The sequence below is a fragment of the Dromiciops gliroides genome, chromosome 2 (assembly GCF_019393635.1).
Source record: "Dromiciops gliroides isolate mDroGli1 chromosome 2, mDroGli1.pri, whole genome shotgun sequence".
NCBI lineage: Eukaryota > Metazoa > Chordata > Mammalia > Microbiotheria > Microbiotheriidae > Dromiciops > Dromiciops gliroides.
In genome coordinates, this window is record NC_057862.1 from 473,907,845 (window position 1) to 473,928,918 (window position 21,074).

General features: G+C 38.6%; 1 protein-coding gene across 10 annotated transcripts in view; it reads left to right on the forward strand.

Annotated features, from left to right (window-relative positions):
- Positions 1-21,074, forward strand: part of CLIP4 (CAP-Gly domain containing linker protein family member 4) — a 117,784-nt gene that overhangs the window by 62,511 nt on the left and 34,199 nt on the right. For 9 of the 10 annotated variants that reach the window (XM_043982020.1, XM_043982021.1, XM_043982024.1 and 6 more), the window contains 4 exons: positions 9,631-9,720; positions 10,312-10,455; positions 15,605-15,736; positions 18,593-18,716. In XM_043982020.1, coding sequence (XP_043837955.1) covers positions 9,631-9,720; positions 10,312-10,455; positions 15,605-15,736; positions 18,593-18,716 — 490 coding nt within the window. The remainder of the gene's footprint in view (positions 1-9,630; positions 9,721-10,311; positions 10,456-15,604; positions 15,737-18,592; positions 18,717-21,074) is intronic. The other variant, XM_043982025.1, reaches the window with a different exon arrangement.

Genomic DNA, 21,074 nt, shown 5'->3' on the forward strand with positions numbered 1-21,074 from the left:
AGAAGAGGGTGACGGATAGTAGCAGGGGTTGCAGAGAGATCAAGGGGAAGGAGGACTCAGAAAAGTCCACTAGATTTGGCAAGATTATCGCTACCTTTGGAGAGAGCAGCTTTAGTGGAATGATAGTCAGAAGCCACATTGTAAGGGTTAAGAACAGAATAAGAGGAGAGGGAGTTGAGGCCCTGATTGTTGACAGCCTTTTCAAGGAGTTTAGACACAAAGTGCAGAAGAGATATACAACAATCACGAGGGTAGAAGGATCGACTGAGGAGTTTTTGAAGATGGGGGAGACAGGGAGGCAGGGAAGTTTGTAGGCAGGGAAGGAGCCAGAAGATAGGGAAAGATTAGGGAGCTATCTCTTAGAGGAGATCAGATGGAATTTGATCCCTTGGGCAGGTAGCGGGGTTCACCTTGGCAAGGAGTAAGGCTACCTCTTCATATGTGATGGGATGAAGGAGGAGATAGTGGCCAGAGGGTTCTGAGTGATAGGAGATGAGGAAGAGGGGAGAAGAGAGAGCTCATGGTGAATGACCTTGATGTTTTCAATAAGAGGCAAGGATCTCAGCTGGGAGAATTGGTGAAGGAGGAACCATGGGAGGTTTAAGGAGGGATGACCAAAGGTTCAAGAGGCAGGATGGAGTACTAGATAGAAGGTTGGCTTCAAAATCAAGAAAAACTCAGATTCTCATCCCTCTTCTGACACGACTTGGCTGTATGATCCTTAACCTCTCACTGTTCTTCAACCAATTCCATAAGAACAGATGCTGATCTGCCTTTATAGAGAGAGTATTCTTTCCAGGAGTTTCCTCCACCAACGAAATAATAGGATTTCTGTGCTTTCCGCCCTGCCTTCTAGTCCAACCCAAACCCCTCAACAACATAAAACAACCTGAAAGTGCACTGTTTCTCCTGATGATAATAGGGAGTGGGTAGAATAGTCTAGAATCATGACTATTTAATTTAAAAAGTTTCAGGACAATTGGCTCTCAGATTTTGTTATTCTGTGATTCTCTATAGCCTGATCTTTGTCTCTCATCATTTCATCAAAATAGTCTGGTTGATCTTGTGAGGACAGAGCTGCTATGATTATCACCCACAGAATGTCCATAGTAGGGGTCCTGTGTGCATGTGCTTGCATTTATTTTTTTTTAACAAAATGAGATTTTTTTTTTGATCTTTTATCTTTATATCATCCACATTTCCCTTTGTTTCTCTCCTCCTCCCAGAGAGCCATCCCTTATAACAAAGAATTTTTTAAAAAACAGGAAGAGAAGAAAAAAAAATCAAAACCAATCAACACATCCTACAGGCACCCCTCTGAGATGGAGAGGTGAGAAGTCTGAAGCTGCTGCTTGAGGAGGGGCTCTTTGTGTTTGAGGAGGTGGGAAATAGAGTTCAGAGTCCCCAGCATGAGTTCAGTATGAGGGCTGCTCTTGGAGAGAAGGCATGTGGGACCCATATGCATTCAGATGGAAGCAGCTAATGTTATGTCCTTGCATGGATCAGGACAGTGCTGGGCCAGGTGTCTGCTGGAATTCAGTCTTCTCTACAGCACACAGCACATACTGTGGGCTGGAAAACACATTCCAGGCTTCCCACATTAGGAAGTCTGGGGATCTCCGACTTCCCTGGAGTTTATGTCCAGCTCTCTGGTGTACCACTTCTCTTTCCCTAGTTTAAACTGAATGATAATGCATTTCTTATAAGTTTATCCTGAAAACCTCTCATAATAGAACTTGATTGCTTGCTGCTGTAAATCCCAAATTGACATATGCTTTATGTAAAACACAGTAAGGGGAGAAATTCCACATCTTCTCCCCAAGAGGTTAGATGTGCAAACGGTGCAAGCTGAGCTCTTGTCTTAAGATGTACTTGTGCCAAAGGGCCCATTAGATCTAATCTAGGTAATTGATTCACTGGGTAGTGTGGGAGGATGTCTGAAAATTCAGAGCTTTTTTGAAGTGTTAGTGTATGCTGCTGATTTTAATTTCTTTCATTCCCTTGGCTTTCAGTTTCTTTGTTATCTATTAAAAGATGTGGAATATAATCATTACACATTTTGATAAATTATGTTTAACTTTGAACTTTAATTGGAGCGCTCCATCCAAAAGTGAAACTGCTTGTATGATTCTGCTGTTGTCGTTGCTGTTTATGGATACAATTATTTGCTTCCTAAGAGCCTCATCTGGCAAGGTCAAGTCACTTTTCACTTTAACTATAGCAGGCTTATTTTCATCCATTGTGAAATGAGATAATATTTGCCCTTTTTACTTTCTAGGGGTGTTGTAAGGGAAAATAAGACAGTTGTGTGTTAAACTGGGAGTTTTGAGCTACTATGGAGGAAAGATTAAATTCACACTTAAGGTGGCAGCATCCTCCTCTAATCCTTTGATTTTGAACTAAATAGCATATGCATTTTGAACCAGGGACACCAATAAGCTCCTGGCTCTACTTCTTGAAAAATTAGCTGTTTTTTGGGGGTCTTCATTGGAGTAGACCAGCCAAATCTTGCTTAGTGTGTGGATGCTGGCTAAATTCAGGGTGGCCTGATGGAAAAGTCAATCATCAAAGCTAGTCTTTTTTTGAAAGTTTATTTTATACAACTGAATAGATAGAGATATAAGCTTAAAATAGAAGAATTTTAGTTCAATTTAACCTTCATTTATGAAGTGGCCTCCATATGTCAGGCAGCTTGGTGGCTGGGCCTGGAGTCCAGGAGACTCATCTTCATGAGTTCAAATCTGGCCTTAGACATTTACTAGCTGTGTGACCCTGCGGAAGTCATTTAACCCTGTTTACTTCAGTACTCCATCTATAAAGCGAGATGAAGAAGGAAATGGCAAACCACCCCAGTATCTTTGTCAAGAAAACTCCAAATGGGGTCAGGAAGAGTCAGAAACAACTGAACAACAACAACAACAAATACTAGACCACAAGGGGGATGCAAAGTTTAGATAAGACATGGTACCTGACCTCATGAAGCTTATAGAGGGAGGTTATGGCATACATCAAGCATTATTTTGTATTATAATATTTAAGTGTATAGGAAAGGTAGAAAGTGACATTTGAAGGCAAAGGTCATTACTGCTTTTGAGAGGGAAACTTCATGGAAGTGGTAGCATTAAGGTAGTCTCCAAAGGGTTGTGGGGCTAGGGGTAATGGAGGTAATTGCAGAAGCAGAAAACAGTAGGAGTAAAGGCCCCTAGTTTGATTCACTAGTGGATCCCTGATCTTTTCATTGTGGTCACTTCTACCAACCCTACCAAAAGCCCTTCATGCCTTCTTGTTCTGTATACACGTGTCCTTGTCTGTGTCTTCCTTTAAATCTTTAATAGAGAATTCATTCAGTGTGGTAGAAACTTTTCTCTTGTTTCTTTTGATATTTTAAAAATTTGATTGAGTAGGACTAAGGCTGTCTATGTAGAGAATATAAGAACCCATTTTACTACTGTTTTGTTGATTTCAAGAGAGGATTTAGCCTATTTCAACAAGAGGCATCCTTGAAGACTCTCCTTAAGCATGTTATCTACAGTTAAAATCATACTGATTCTGTAGCAGATGGGATCACAGAGATCACTATTGGCATCTAGTTAGGCCTAATCAGGGAAACCTTCCTCCAAGGTGTTGGTCAGTCTGAGGGGGATTTTCTGTGCAGAATCCATATAGAAGAGATTGTGTTGCTGCTGTTTGTTCAGATGCCCCTATTTCTGGATGAATCGATACTTCTTACATTGAACCCTAAAACACCATAGAGTTTCCTTTGTGAAATCTGGAAAAGAGCAGTCTCATTGCACACGAGAAAAACAAAATGAACAAATTTGTTGCATGTTGCCTTCTCCTGGAGGAGGAGGTAGCCCATTGAAGCCGGCCATTAGTATGTATGTCCAGGAAAGGACACTACTATTTCTCAAAGTCTCTTTCTTTTTACGCTTTTATTTTCCCAGTGATTCTGTGTGGCTACTGCTTTTAGACTCTGCCATATTCTCTGAAGTCTTGAAATTGCTGATGGCACAAGGGACATGCCTAATGGTTAGGCTGCAACATAGTACTAGTGATAATCCATATGTGAAGTATCGTCGTGCATAACATTTTTTCAGCTAACTTTACCTCTTCACACATTTTTGATAGCCATGTGAACTTTCAGGCTATTCTATAACTCTTCTAGTTGGATATATGGGGCTTATGTTCTGTCATTACAATTGCATATTTTATTTTAAAAATACATTTTATTGATGCCTTTTGGCATTAAAATCATTGCCACCGTCCCTTGTGACAAACAGTTCAAACATTCCATATAGTGAGTATATCTGACAGTGTGTACAGTAATCTGGCCATGGAATCTCTCACCTCTGCTGTATTGGATGTACAGAGGAGGGAAAGATATGTTTTATTATTTGAAGTAGAAAGGCACCTCGAGGGAGAGCCAGGAGGAAGCATGTGCCAGGCAAGTCAAACCACCTCTACCACCTTCCCTCAGACCATCTCCCCATAGCCACTGAAGAAGACAGCCTAGGATCCTGGACCTAAGAGCTCAGAAACAGTGATGTGAACCAAACCACCAGCCCTGCTTTTGTCCCAGGCCCATAGTTATCACTGAGAGGAGAAAAGATTTTGGAGAAGGGGGCCATCTTCTCCACTACTACCAGCAACTGCTAGCCAGCTGGCATATAAATAGAAAGTCCTCCTCATTCCCATCCCCATCCCCATCCTTCCACATTCCCATCCTCACAGCCACCGTCCAGGGAAGCCATATCATCAGAGAAGAGATCAGACATCCCCACCAACCACTCAACAGTACTACACACAGGGCAAGCAGACCAGGCTAGCTGGAGCATCAGGGCACTTTAAGGGAGAGAAAGAAGGTGGCAACATGTGCCAGGTCTGGCCGACACCTTCCACCCCAGCGACCACCATCATCAAGCCTTTGGATATGGCATTGTTTCTACCTAGGGCCCATAGGCATCATCCTGGGAAGTAACCTCAGCATAGACTCAGCCTGGCAACTGCTCCTGCTCCAGCTACGCTAGACCCAGAAAAGAAACCTCTTACCACCAAAGTCCTTGATATTGTCACATGGTTCAACATCAGAGACTGATACGAGGTGGCATTCCTATGGGACTTTTCCATCTGACTTGCAGTTGAAACTTCATATATATATATTCTCTCTTTTTTAGAATGTTGGGCCCTTTTTTCTATTTGTAGCCCCAGTGATTAGCACAGTGTATTATTACATGGAGTAGGTGCTTAATAAATGCTTTTTTTTTATTCATTCAGTCATTCATTCAAGGAACTTCATTGATTTTTCTGTTATTTAAAGTTTTATTTCCTTTGGGTGACTTAAAATTTATATTGTTCTCTTGGTATTGCTTTTTTTTCTTTGCATTAGTTCATGCAAATCTTCCTATATTTTTCTTTGTGTTTCTTATATTTGTAATTACTTTTTTTTTTTTTTTTTTGGTGAAGCAATTGGGGTTAAGTGACTTGCCCAGGGTCACACAGCTAGTAAGTGTTAAGTGTCTAAGGCCCGATTTGAACTCAGGTCCTCCTGAATCCAGGGCCGGCGCTCTGTCCACTGCGCCACCTAGCTGCCCCTGTAATTCCTTATTTCATAGATTCTGTTAACATTCATCTATCAAATGTTTTTCAGTCATTCCCTAGTCAATGGATGATGCTTCTTTCCAGGCCTTTGCTGCCACAAAGATTACTGTGAATATTTTCATAAGTAATGAATCTTTGTTTCTGGCTTTGATGTGTTTGGAGTATAATGCCCTGTAGATAGATAAAGGGTATGGACAGTTTAGTCACTTGTCTTGCCAAATGTTATATCTAGATTCAGAACTTTTGGATCAGTTCACAGCTCCATCAAGATTGTCACAATACCTGTCTTCTCATTGCCTCTCTAGAATTTACCGCCCCTATCTTTTATCTTTTATGCCACTTTTCATAGTGTAAGGTAAAACTTCAGGGTTGTTTTAAAGTGCATTTTTCTTATTATTAGCAATTTGAAGCACATTTTCATGTGGTCATTTATTATTTGTGCAATTCTGTTGGAAACTATTTGGATATTTTGCCCACTTATCTGTTGGGAAAAGTCACCTGAAGGTCTATATTGCTTTCAATTCCTTGTGTATTTTTGGATATCAGAATTTCATTGGTGATATTTGCTGCAAATAGAGAATGTGCCAAAACCTTTAGTGTACTTGAAAGCTATTAAGCTGTAAAATAGCTAAAAATGGCATCAACACTTTTGACATACCCTGTATTATTTCCATTCTCTGGTTTTTCTTCTATTTCTGTATTCTTTGATTCTATTTGTGCAAAAACTTTGAAATTTGATGTGATCAAAATTGTCTGTCATATCTTTTATAATTTCCCTTTCTCATGTTTGGTTAAGAAGTAGGAGATACCTGATCTTGTTCTCTAATTTGTTTTTTAATGATGTACAGCCTCTTATAAGTCAAAACAGTGTGTCTGTTTTGAGCTTCTTGTGGTCTATTGTGTGAGATGTTGGTCTTCACTTAAGTTAGACTCTCCCAGTTTTCTCTGCAATTCTTATGAGAAAGGGAAGCCCTTCTCTCAGTATTTCACATTTCTTATTCCTGACCTATATTTTCTAATAATTTTCCCATCTTTCTATCATGTCCACTTTTGCATGAAAATAACTGATTATTGTAAGTATATATTGATTTAATTTGGAAGGTCTTATCAAGGAAGTGTCTAGGGAGAAAAAAGTAAAGCCCCTCCCATAAAAGTGTTTGGTGGACCCACTGTGGTAGACATAGGAGGACCTAGACAAGAGCAGGCATGGAGCAGTTGGGAACTACTGTAATGGAGAGAATACCTATATTGAAGAAATTGGAGATTCATTTTCTTATTGGAGAATCAACTTATTTTTCTACTTTCTCATCCTCTGTGATAGATATTGGCAATTATTTTAATTTAACCCGTTTGCCTCAGTTTTCTAGTCTGTAAAATGGTGATAGTAATAGTGTACACCTCCCAGTGTTGTGAGGATCAAATGAGATAATATCTGTAAAGAGCTTAGCACAGTGATGATACATAGTGGGTGCTGTATAAATGTTTATCCCTTCCCCTCTCTCTCTCCCATTTTCATGGTGGTCTTTTGTTAAATACTCCTCATGAGATGATGAGTTGCCCCATGAACTGATGTTTCTCAATGCCTCTGTATAATATGCATAATAAAACTAATTCTGCCAACTCCTTTAGGGACTTCTTCAAGGAGAACATGTGAGCCATCCTTTAATTATATTTATTTAAACTATTTTTACCAATATCATTTTTTTACATTACATTCATTTCCAAATGTAGCCCTTCCTCCTCCCCTTCCTTTTAATAAATAATAAAAGAAAGGCAAAAAAGTGGTTTACTAAAACTAACCACCACATTCAGGTTTGCTAGTATATGCGTTGTTCTATCCCCACAGCTCCCCCCCCCCCAACCCTTGCAAAGAAGTGAAGGTTGTGAATTTTCTAATTTTTTCTTTGGGCCAAGCTTCAACATAATTATAAAGGGTCAGGGTTCAGTTTAGGATTCTTTTAATTTGTTGCTATGCTGTTTATATACATTGTTACAGTTATGTATATTGTTTTCCTAGTTCTGTTTACTTCACTTTGTATTATTTCATATAAGTCTTTGCTTACTTCTCTGAATTCTTCATATTAGTGGTTTATCACAGAATAACATTGAAAATCAGAACACTACCAGAAGAGGGGAACCAGTATGGTTCTGGGGTGGCATTTTAATTTCTGCTATCATGTTGTGTACATACTGTTATCTCATTTTAGATGAGGAAAATAGGCTCTGAGAAGTGTAAGTAAGATTTGTCCACTGATACAATCAGTGTATGTTAGAATTAGGGCTTATATTCAGATCATATAACTAAACATTTGAAGGGCTGACACCTAGAAGGCAGGAATAAAATGATTCTTTGTTATGCCAGAGGGCAAGACTTGAAGTAATTGGTTACAAGAAGATACATCTTTGGCCTAAACTTTCCAAAGTCTCCTTGCCATGCAATGAAGTGGGTACTTGCCACCCTTTTCTCTCTCTTACCCCTTCCTTTACCCACCCTGCATAAATGGGTATATACTATTTTTTTGTGGGCTTTTTTTTTCAGAATGTAAGCTCCTTTAGGGTGGGGACTGTCTTGCTTGTATGTGTGTCCCTGGTGCTTACCACTGTACCTGATATATAGTAAATACTTAATAAATGCCCTATAGCTTTATAATTGAATGTTTGACTTGTTAGATAGTGAGCTCCTCATCACTACAGTTATTCATGAAAAGGCTGGAGAAGCATATATCAGGGATGCTCCATAAAGGCATCATCTTACATTGGCTTCAGTGGAGATGTTAAACCATTTGCTGAATGCTTTGTATGTCTAAGTGCTAGGCACTGTACATCTGCATAGATGATTATGATATGATCTCTGTCCCCAATGTATTTACAGTGTTGTTGGGGAAAGGATGTAAATGGTTATCTTCACAAATAAATACAGTATGGAATATGAAAATACGTGATGGTATAAGCATTTATATGGTGCCTACTATGCACCAGCCACCGTGCTAAGAACTTTACAAATATCTCATTTGATTCCCACAACAAGTTTGGGAAGTAGGTGCTATTATTATTCCCATTTTATAGTTGAAGAAACTGAATCAGTCAATTAGTAGATATTAAGTGCCTACTATGTGCCAGGCACTGTACTTTATGCATATCATCTCATTTGATCCTCTCAACAACCCTAAGGAGATAGGTGCTGTTTTAGTACTCCAGTTCACATTTAGAGAAAATTAAGGAAATCAGAGGTTAAGTGGCTTGGTCACACAGCTAGTAAGTGTCTGAGGCTGGATTTGGACTCAAGTCTTCTTGACTCCAAGCACAGGGCTGTATCCACTGTGTTACCAGCTGGTTGCTCCATAAGGAGGCTGAGGGCCATGAAAATTTGAATCAGGCAGAGCTCACTTCTCATTTAGGTGGGCAGGATGATCTTGCAACTCCAAATCATAAAGATTATATAAAGTGATTTTCTTTGTCTTGAAATTTGGTTTGTGTTAAATGTGGTAATTGGCAGACCTCAGAAAACAAAAGATGCAGGTCTGCAGAAGTCAGTGTTCAAAACACTTTAGTGGATCAATTGCATCTACAAAATTTTTTTCTTTTTCTTTTTCTTTTTTTTTGGTGAGGCAATTGGGATTAAGTGACTTGCCCAGGGTCGCACAGCTAGTCAGTGTCAAGTGTCTGAGGTCAGATTTGAACTCAGGTCCTCCTGACTCCAGAGCTGGTGCTCTATTCTCTGAGCCACCTAGCTGCCCGTGCTTTCATAATATTTTGATAGTTTGGTTTTTGACCTAAAAATTTATAACATGACAAGGAGAAATGCTTTGGAATTGTAGTATGTGACCCTAAAAGTGTTTTTTTTAAAAACATAGATTTTTCTAAAATGGGAGTTTCTTGTATTTATTTTCAAATATTAGTGATCAGTACAGTACTTTTAAAAAGCAACTAAGCTTGTTATTTTTATTCAAGGCTTGTCTGTGTTTGTTCAACTCCAAACTATTTAGAAATCTTTTCCTGTTTTCTGAAAAAAATGTTGCTTTTATACTCTAGGATTAACAACATGCAAAAAAGAGGGTAGTTCTGAATCAACATCTTTATTGTCTCCTGGCGAAGGATTGAAAACTGTACCTGGGAAGGAAGGTAACATAATAATCTGTTCTCAAAATGTTTGTTGTTTATTAATTTCTGTTTGTCATTTTTATCCTACCAGCACAGTCCCTTATACAGAGCAAGCACCATCTTTTCTAGTTCATAGCATTAACTATCACTTGTGTGACAAAAAACTTGCAATATTTAATTTTGCTCTGTTTATGAAACCCATCATTTACAAGCAGTATTGACACCCATAGTCCACTCCAGAAAGGACATGCATTTTTGTTGTATTAGCTGTTAAAATTGTAACTAAAAGTTAACTGTTTTTGTATACATTTTCATTTTGTCCTCATAAAAATGCTGGGAACCTTCTGATGAGATAGGGTTGGGTAGCAGCTATTGCCATGTTTAAAAAAAAAAAAAAAAGGAGAATCACACAAGAAGAGCGAGGCCTTGAAAGACACAGGTTTTCAGAATCTAGGTTCAGGACTCTTCACTGCACCATGCCTGACATCTGATATCTCATCTCATTGCTGGAAATCTGAGGGGAATGTTCCAGAAGCCAGAGTCAGCTTCCAAAGCTCCTCTCATCCTGTTATTTCTATACCACCTCTTGATATTCTTCTCTCTCTGTTTCAGCTGTCCCACCTGTATCTATCAGTTCCTCCTCTTCTGTATCCTCCCTGGACAACAAACAGATTCACCATAAGAAATGGAATCCAACCAACAGTAATAAGGAGGCATCGATGAAAAGTTCTTCTATTTCATCAAGAGCCAGTGCTGGTATCTGTAACTTTTTCATCCTGGGTTTCTTGGCGTTTTGTTTTTTTAATTAAAAATGCTTTTTGATTGTTTATGGTTCAGTTTAGGTAGACTTGTATTTTTAAAACGTGTAGCAGGAAATATTACTGTCATTTCCTGTTTGAAGAAGTAACTTCCCACAACTACACTCTGTTTTTGTGGCATAGCTGAAAGGACTATTGGTGATCGACAGACCTTTGTATGACATGCACCTGTATAGATGATTCTCTGTTTTGTAGTTGGAGCTGTTGCTTGCAGAACTTGAATGTTTTGCAGTCTTAACTCTTAGATTCATAGTCACTTGAAAAAGAGCTACTCTTCTTGATTACTGTGTGTTAAGCCCAGCTTTTGCTTTTTTCCTATAATCAGTGTCCTTGTCACAGAAAAGCATAGGAACTTGGAAGTAGGAGGGGCATCAGAGGACATTTGTGCTGAGCAGTCAGTTTTTTTATAACTTTTGCACCAAATGATTGTCCAGCCCCTGCTTGAATACTTCCAGTAATGGAGTTCACTGCTTCGTTAGGAAGCATTTTCCATTATCATTATTTCATTCCTTAAATGCCTGCTACACATAAGGTATCTGACTAGGATACAAAGAGAATCAAAGAGCTCAAATCGTACTCTTCTCTCAAGGAATTTACAATTAATTGGGTGGAGAAGTTAATACACACAAATACTCTGGTACAAGGTAAAATGGGATTAATTCAAAGGAGAAGTCCAGAAAGAGTAATAAACATCTTCTGCTGTCAGGGTGGGAGGTGGCTGGAAGAGACAGGTCTTAGAAGGCCTCATGTGAAGGGAAATGGGTGGTACCTGAGTGAGCCTTTCAAGAACTACTGATAGTATACTGCTCATATTTATATAGATCTTTTTAGATCTTACCTCATGATAACCTCATGGAGATAGGTGGATAGTAAAGTAGTATTATCCCCATTTTACAAATGAGGAAACTCAGGTGTAGAGACATTAAATGAGCTGCCCATAGCTAGTAAGTGTAAGGGCTGGAAGTTGAACTCAGTTCTACTGACCTTGAGTGAAGTGGTTTTTTTCACTCACCATAAAGGCTTTAAAGTGATTAGACCTAATATTCATGGAATTTTCTGAGAAAAGAAAGTCTCTGTTACATTGTTAGAGTGATCTTTTTGGACACAATATGCAGTGAAAGTTAAGAGACACAGTAAATCACATATATATATATATATTTTTTTTTAATTTTTTTTTTTTTTTTTGCGGGGCAATGGGGGTTAAGTGACTTGCCCAGGGTCACACAGCTAGTAAATGTCAAGTTTCCGAGGCCGGATTTGAACTCAGGTACTCCTGAATCCAGGGCCGGTGCTTTATCCACTGTGCCACCTAGCTGCCCCCCCACATATATATTTTTAAAGTGTGCACAATATATTCCTTACAGCAGTCCAGTGAGATGGGTAGTGAAAACATTCCCCTTTTACAGACATGGAAACTAAAGCTAGACTGAAAGGGAGGGACTTTAAAAGGTGCTGATGGGCATGAGTAGGGAGAGTCCATTTCAGGTGTGGGGAACAGCATGAGCCAAAGGCATAGAGAGTGGACATGGCAAGAAGATGTGGGAGAAGGCTCCTCCCCCCCAGAATTGGAGACAGCATGCAGTGGAGTGGGGCTGGAAGGGAGAGCCCGTGAAAAGGACTAGGAGGAGATAAAGCTGGGAAGCTAGGTGGTAACCGGGTGAAGAGAAGTGGCCCAGAATCTCAGAGCTGGTAGGGCGATTAAAATGATTTGTAGAGGTCATCTAGTCCAACCATATGTGAACAGTAATTACCTCTGGCATCTCTGACAGCCTGATGACTCGCTACCACCTGGGGCAACATGAGGACAGCTCTCATTAGAAATTTTGCCTTGGGTTGAGCTCAATTTTTTCTCCTAAAACTTAGGCCCATTGCTTCTAATTTTGGCTTCAGGGATTAAGCAGACTTGGTCATATCCTTCTTCCACATAGCAGCCCTTTGATTCCTTAAGGGTAGAGAGCGTGTTCCCACAAAATTTTCTCTTCTCCAGGCTAAACCTGTTGCCTGAGCCCTTCACCTAATCATTTTATGGCATGGTTTATAATTCTCTCACCCAGTATCCTTTTCTGGTCCCACTGAGGATTGCTCTAAAACATGACCCTCATTTGAGTATTCAGCACAGCCCTCTAGGTGTGATCCAAGTAGGGGGGTAGACAGTGGGGCTACAACTTCCTTGTGCTTCATATCCTTCCTTTTATGCAACCTAATGTTGTCTTAGGTATTTTTGGCTTTCATGTTCCACAATGGACTTACGTTGAACTGATCCTATACAGAAACACTCAGATCTTTTTCCTTTTAAAAAAATTATTGATAGCTTTTGGTTTTACATTTATATTTTCCACTGTATTTCTTTCCCTTCTTCTCCCTGAGAGCCATCCTTCATAACATAATTAAAAAAAGAAAAACAGGAGAAAAAATTAATAAAACCAACAAGCATTTAAAAAAATCTGATGATATATGCAGTGATGCACTTCTGTGGACTCTCCACCTCTTCAGAGGTGTGAGGGGGAGGTGTTTTCCCACCTGTATCTTTTTTGTATAAGTTGTCTAGATACACCTCTTACATCTTCTGCTTGTAGGTTTCAATTTTTGAGCTCAGATGAAAGGCTAGAGACATATATATGTTAAATTTAATCTTAGTAGATTTAACTCATCTTGCTTGGCTTTAAAGGTATTTTTGGATCTGGATTTTATTCTGTGTCATGTTAGCTTACCCAGCTTTGTTTCATCTGCAGATTTGGTAAGCTTGCAAGTTAGGCACTCCTTCGAGTAATTGACAAAAATGTTAACCAGCATATGGTCAGATGGTCAGATCTCAGGGGCACCCCACTGGATACCACCTTCAAGGAGATTTCCAGTTATGCTGTTTGGGTCTGTTTATTCAATTGGCTCTAAAACCATGTATACTTTTATCTAGCCTACATCCTTCCATTTTCCCCACAAGTGAGCTTTGTCAAAACTTTGCTAAAATCCAGGCTTACTATGTCTCTGGCATTCTAGTAACCTATTCAAAAATGAATCAAAGGTGGTCAGTGAGGAAGCAGTTCTTGATGAAGTCATGCTGCTGCTTTCATCATACTGCTTCATTTTCTAAATGCCTACCAAACATCCCTTTAATAAAATATTCTGGAATTCTTCAAGGGATCAAAGTCGGACTTGCTGCTCTATAGTTTGAAGTGTCCTGTTGTCTTCCTTAAAAAAATAATACAAACCCCCAAAACTAGGGGCAACATTTGCCTACCTGGTGCTGTAGAAACTTTCACATCTTAAGTGATTTTTCAGATATACCAACAGCAGTTTGGTAATCACATCCATCAATTTTTTCAGCACCTTTGATGGAAGTTATCTGGGCTTGATGATTTGAACTCACTGGAGTGAGTTAAGTGCTCTTTTGCTGTCTCCTAGCGTTATTTGTATTTGAACTCCCTGTAACCAATTTTGTTCTAGCTACCCTAGTTCAAAGAGCATTTTCAACTTCTGCCAGAAAACAGGAACAAAATCAGAGCTGAGCTTTCCTGTCTTCTCTTTGTTATCTGCTGTTTGTCATCCCACCCCCTGATGATGATGTTGTTTAGTTTTGGCTAACTCTTTGTGACACCCTTTGGGGTTTGCTTGGCAAAGATACAGGAGTGGTTTGATGTTTCCTTCTCCAGCTCATTTTACAGATAAGGAAACTGAGGCAGAGTGAAGTGACTTGCCCAGAATCACATAGCCAAGTAAGTCTCTGAAGCTAGATTTGAACTCAGGAAGATGTCTTCCTGACTCCTGGATTGACACTCCATTGACGGAGCCACCTACCTGCCCACCCAGCCACTGATAGCTGTTTTCTTTTCTTACTTTTATCTCTTGCTTTCAACATATCTAAAAAAGCCCCTTTTTGTACTTTGTATTTTTGGCTAGTCTCAGGCCATTTTGAACTTTATCACTTCTTACAGGACTATAAGACTATTGTATTCATTCTCAGTTAACTGACCTGCCTTGCATTGTCTTTACTTTCTTTAAAAATATAAGTTGAGGGGCAGCTAGGTGGCACAGTGGAAAAAACACCAGCTCTCAGGAAGACCTGAGTTCAAATTCGGCCTCAGACACTTGACACTTACTAGCTGTGTGACCCTGGGCAAGTCACTTAACCCCAATTGCCTCACAACCCCCTCCCCCCCATATAAGTTGATTGATGAGTTCCCTTTTCATTCATATTTTTCTTTTTAGATAGCTCCTGACTTCATTCTACATTGTTCTGTATACAGTTAAATTTTTCTTTTTTTATAATTTAAGTGGAAATCTGCCTGTCTTTTACCTCTCTCTATTGACCATAGTTCTCTCCTCTGGAGAAGCACAGAGTAAGCCTGTTTGTCCTTCTCTTATATAGTACTTCAACTATTAGAAGACAGCTACTATATGTCTTTTTTGTCTTCTCATCTCCAGACTAAATAGTTCTATTTCCTTTCTTTATTCTTCACTTGTTTCTACACTCTTCACCATCTTGGTTTCCATCTTCTGTACATGCTCATTTGTTATTATTTCTCTTACAATATGGCACCAAGAGTTGAGCACATTAGTCTCCTCACATGTCTGCCCCAGGGCAGCTTGTATGGTACTCTTATTTCCTTGGATCTGGCACAGGACTTCTGTTAATGTAGCATATGCTTGTCAGGTTAAAAAGTGCTATCTCATCATTTCTCTGTTAATGTCTTATTTGGATACCTTGTTGTGGTATAGAGGAGCTGCCTCTGAATTTTCCAAGGTTGTATTCACGGAGCACAAGCTCTAGCAAGTCTTACCAGACTGGAAAGGCGTTGCATATGAGTTTTTCCACGGTCTACACCTGCCATTCAAAGACCAGCCTAGCCATGTTCAGAAAGGTTCATCTCCATGTTGGCTGCAGGATGGTAACTGTTTTATTCACATTGACTTGCAAAAAAGCTATATACTAAAGCATAGAGAAGCACAAGGCTACATCAAAGAAGGGAGAAGTGGTACTGCCAAGACCAGAAGTCCTAGAGGTGTTATTAGGCATATGTTTAATTGCCTAATGTGCTTATTTTTCTTCAGACTGAGACCAATATTGACTCGTTATTTTATTTGCAAAGCAGGGTCAACTACTTCAGCTACATCTGTGGGAAATAAACGGGAAGAAGAAGTTCAGGTTGGAGACCGAGTGCTGGTGGTAGGCCAGAGGATTGGCACTGTCAGGTTCTTTGGAACAACAAACTTTGCTCCAGGTAGCTTACCTTAGTTCATTTATTTTCTTTAGGTTGAAAAGAAATTTGAGAACCTCCCATCTGTGAGACTGAATTACATTTAGCTTTCTTAGTGGTTGATGCAAATAAATGTAATGGTAGAGAATCTTTCAACCATTTATACTTCTTTTGATAATGTTCTTTGCTTTTCCCCAGCAGATTTATTTCTCCAGTTATGTTTCTCTTAAGCTAATAATAACCTTAGTCTGTATTCCCTGATCATACTCTTAGTGTTTGCTGCCAAGGATAATGTTGGGTGAGAGAAACAGGGTTTGGATGATATCTTTTTGCCCAGGGTAATCCATAAAATGAATAACTTTCTCTCAAACAATGAAGAGTTGAGTATAATTTTGTTTAGGGTTCCTTGTACAGGATAGAAAATCCTGTTTTTCAGACGAGTGACTTTGATTATGCTATGCTAAAGCAAACTAAAAGCTTGTGTATGAACAACTCAAACATTTGTGTCCATATATTTATTTCTGGACTTCTCATAAGGTTAAAAAAACATAGACTTAATCTTGTGTTTTAGGTAAAAGAGACTTTATTTTGCATTTTTCTATTACTAATAATGTTATAGATTTATTTAATACTTTACAGTTTACAAAGTACTTTCATGTACCATGCATTATTGCACTTTTCAAATGGAAGCTTAGTACTTCCATGTCAGGTGATGCTGTGTGCTGAAAATTTAAAGTGGCAATATTGCCATTTTGACACATGGTGGCATTGCAATATTTCAAAAAGAAAATGCATACTGAAAAATTGATGAGGAATAAGCACATAATATTCTATTGTTTTATCCCTTACTAGTACCTGTCTGCTTTTGATTATAACACCTCAGGTTGATTGTAGGCTGGTTCCTATTTTAGAATTTACTTCTTTCTCCCAATTCTCAAGGTGGTAATTGAGATCAGCTGGTATTTTCCTGTTAATGGTTTCCAAATAAAAGCTTTGTCATAGATCATTAGAGCTGGAAGGGACTTTAGAGGTCATTCAGTCCATCCTTTTTCATTTCACAGGTAAGGAAACTGAGGTCTAGAAGGGCACACTTGCCTTTCTGGAAAGGATATTTTCTGCTGAGGCCACATGTCTTTGGTATTCTCTTTACCTCTTCTGGAGAGTTCTTTTGGGGGAGTAGTTGAATATGGTACTTATAACCAATTAAATATTTATTAATGTCTTCTCTGTGGAAGACTGTGATAGGTGATAAGGATACAAAGACAGAAATGGAAATATCAGTTTTCAGGACAAACAAGGCCTACTAAGCAGCGCGATTTCTGGCCTTCAATATGACTAGAACTTTGACCTGTTAAATATGTTCCATTTTTCTTTCTGAGCAGTTTTATCTGTATCACCTGTGAGATAAAATAAACAATAAACAAGAAGTGGGAATCACCACCAGCAGAGAGACTGTAGCCTGCCCATCCTGGCCTTGCTTGTCCCTGCTCAGCTCTTTGGAGTCGCACAGGTGCAGGGGTTCTCATAGGAGCAGATCAGGGAACTGTACTCCATGGTGAGCTCCCAGGGGACCGTGCAGATAGGGCACCCTGAATTGTCACTTCAGGTAACATGTAATACCTGAGGTGTTATAGAAGACAGCAGGGGCCAGTAGTCACCTGGCTTGGAACACATGATGGCTTATTTTTGTGAGACATTAAGTGGAAGAGCTAAGAACATGATAGGCCCTTCCACCCTACTCTGTAGCTCCACATTACTGGGGGGCCTGTACATAGAAAAGGAATTGGTTATACATTAGTCTTTTCATTACATTCTCAAAGGTGGAAAACTGTCATCTTTGAACATGAAGAACAGCTTACAAATGGTAAAATTTCCCCTGGATTATATTTTCTGTTGTTATTTAATTAAATCTTTAAATTGGTCATCTGAGAAGACACTGATTTATGAATTTGATAATTTATAATATTTAGTTCTAACATTTATTTGAATTTTATATTTATCCCAGCTGGGGATACTATTTCTGTTTGATCCTCCTTTTATATCTTAATGTAACCTCACGTTTTGGCTCCCTTAGTGTTTTCATCTTGAGACAAAAAGGTTAGAAGACATGCCCAGGGTCACACTGCTGGTAAGCTAGCACTGTATCTGCTGTGTCGCTAGCTGCCCCATGAGAAATCTGCTAATATAACTTAGGTTTAATTTTCTTCGAGCACTTAAAAACCTTCTGGAAAACTTATAATATTAAAAGTAAATCCTTTTATTTCCTGAGTTAAGTACCTTTCTTGTTCTGGGTCATTTTAGGAAATATGTTTGCTGCCTTGTCTGAATGTTTTTTGTGTACTTGGACTGTAATTGATTTTCTCCTGTGATTCCCTTCTCTGTCACACTTTCTAGCCCACCAACCATCTTGGTGGATTTCTGCAGCATTCCATTTCCTATTCTACATGTCTCATCTTAGTTGGGTAGCATGGAAGTAGACACAGTAATTGACATTAGGCATAGTGGCAGCTTTACCTTGTAAGAATAGCTCCTCAGTTTAATCTTAGGGTTTCAATATCATGCTTGCCTTCTCCACTTTACTGGTTTATTATGGCTCCTGCATGTATTTTGGTTATATTTACATTGAGCTAGTGTTTACCAGATGTCTCTTTCCCTAGTTTATTTTTCCTTCCTTAAAGTACTACCCTGCAGTTATGCTTATTAAATTGCATTGTCGTTGTTTCTGACCACTTCGTGCAATGTAATTTTGATCATTTGAAAATTTAATGTCTATACTCCATATTACATTTCTGAAGATGTTCTGTTGCTCTGGACCCAGGCCTAATATACCAGTCATGGGGAAAGTACAGGTGCTTCATAAACTCCACATTTGTATTCCAGGAATTTGGTGTGGCATTGAACTTGAGAAGCCCTATGGCAAGAATGACGGTTCAGTTGGAGGTGTGCAGTACTTTACTTGTCAACCAAGATATGGAATATTTGCTCCCCCAACCAGAGTGCAGAGGTAAAAACTGAATATTTACATAGAGAGATTTGTTTCCAGGTACAGTTTCTAACTGACTTTTGCTTCCAGTTAGATTTCTTCCTTTAATATTAGAGTGGAGCTTTGGGTGCAATTCATTCCTTCTTCTAAGGGGTTAAATAGCTACCTTCTTTAAAGGGAGGGCTCATGGAAAGCAAAATTTCCTTTTGCTGAGGATTTGCAGTTTTAAAAAACATCCTTTCTTCCTCATCTGCATACCCTATGAGTATGTGTAGGCTATTAGATGTAGCATTGCTGCTAAGAACAGTGAGAGCAGTAAGCTTAATCTGTCATGCAAACAAAAGTTAAAATGCTATCTGATTGCTTCAGTCACATCCTAACTGCATTACATTTCCTGCCAGCAGGCACCCCATTCATTCTCTTACAAACCTAATGGAACCAAAATGGCTTTTTCCTCTGATTCCTTTTGGTCTCAAAAATAGATAGACAGTAGATCTTTGGGGGAAGTGGAGCTTCAAGGATTTTTTTATATGTAATAAACTAGCTCACTGTTTTTTGTTAAGATATTACACTTCAAAAATCATCCTAGTTCACTTTGGTTTTAGAAAATAAGTTTACCAGAAGCAAATTCTCTACAAATTCTAGGCACCATTATGTGAGATGACTTGTCATATATGCTTATATGCAGAGAGACACGTTGTCTTGGTATACTTTTCACTGGAAGGGAAATGGTATAATAATTTCCAAATATAAAAGAACACGAATAATGCAACTACATGTATATGAGCAGCTCTTCCAGCCATTATCTAGCTGTGAGCCTCTTCTAGTTCAGATAGTCTTTCGGTTCAGTAGAAACACTAAACAACAACACTTAAATGGATATTGTCAAGATAGGTTCTAGATAAATTATTTCAAATTTTCTTGCATTCTTTGGTTCCCTTTTTTGGAAACTTGGAAGGCAGCTTCCTTTATAACTTTATGTCTTATTCTTTTAATGGTACTATTTGTTTTAAAAGGGTTACTCTTGGTTATTTGGGCAACAAGGACATAAGTTCATTCATCCAACAAATTATTGAACTTAGTATGGTACATATTGAGCACAGTATTTTGAGAGGAACTGGGCTGGATATTGACACATATGCTGGTTTTGTATTTTGTTAATACCAACAACAATAGCTGGTATTTATTTGGCCCTTTAATGTTTAAAAAACACTTTTCAGATATTATCTTCTTTTATCTTCACAACAACCATGGGAAGTGAGTGCTTTCATTATTCTAAATTAAAATTAAGTTGAGGCATTACCTTGCTTTTGTTTCAGAATTTTTTGAAGAGATCTCTGAAATTATTTTATAAATATGTAAGGGAATTCTTGTTCCAAGTGTGTCCCAAAAGTCTTAGTGCAGCTTTAAGCTTAATATATACCCTCTTCTAAAATTACAAAACTCCACGTTTTTCACTGCACATCATACTTTCTTTTCTGTTACCTCTGCTCTCTCTTTCTATCAATTTCTTACCTTTACTAAATTTTTTTTGGTCTTTTGACATTTATGGTACTTTTTTTCGTTTTATTCATTTTTTTTTGATGGGGCAATGGGGGTTAAATGACTTGCCCAGGGTCACACAGCTAGTAAGTATCAAGAGTCTGAGGCCAGTTTTGAATTCAGATCTTCCTGAATCCAGGGCCAGTGCTTTATCCACTGCGCCACCTAGCTGCCCCTTTGTTTTATTAATATAGTTGTAACTAGATAGTGATTTTTAAAAAACTTTTTATACTTTCTTAATTGGATAATCTTATTATTCTTATTTTTTCTTTCCTTTCTGACATTTTGTAATTCTCATCTTATTCAGCTGTTTTAACAATTGTGATAGCATTTATGTGTTGTGTGTGTATGTGTTTTACATGTACACACATACAAACTCACCTATATATGATTGTATGATCATTAAGATATTAGTAGTAATCACATAAAAGCTGAATTATATCTCAGAGGAAGGAAAAAAGTCAATAAGAAAATTAGGTGAGATTGTTCAGTTCAGGAAAAACTTCTTTTAAATAGTTTTCAGAGTGCATCCATGAATATCTCATTGGAATCTCACTGAAATTCTGGGAGGAATTAATTGTCCTTTTATCACTGAGGATACCAAGAGGTAGAGAGGCTGACTCTCCTCAAAGTTACATGACTTGAAAGTGACAGAGGCTAAGGGAGAAACCAGCTGTTGCTTTCTGTCTCTTGCATTGTGTGGTTTCTAATTTGGTCAGTGACCCTAATTCTCTGTCATGACTTTCTTCCTCTCTTTTTTATGTTATAGCTCCAAGTCCCCCCCCCCCCCGCCCCCACAATGATTTCAACTACTGTTTATTGATTAAACACAAATCT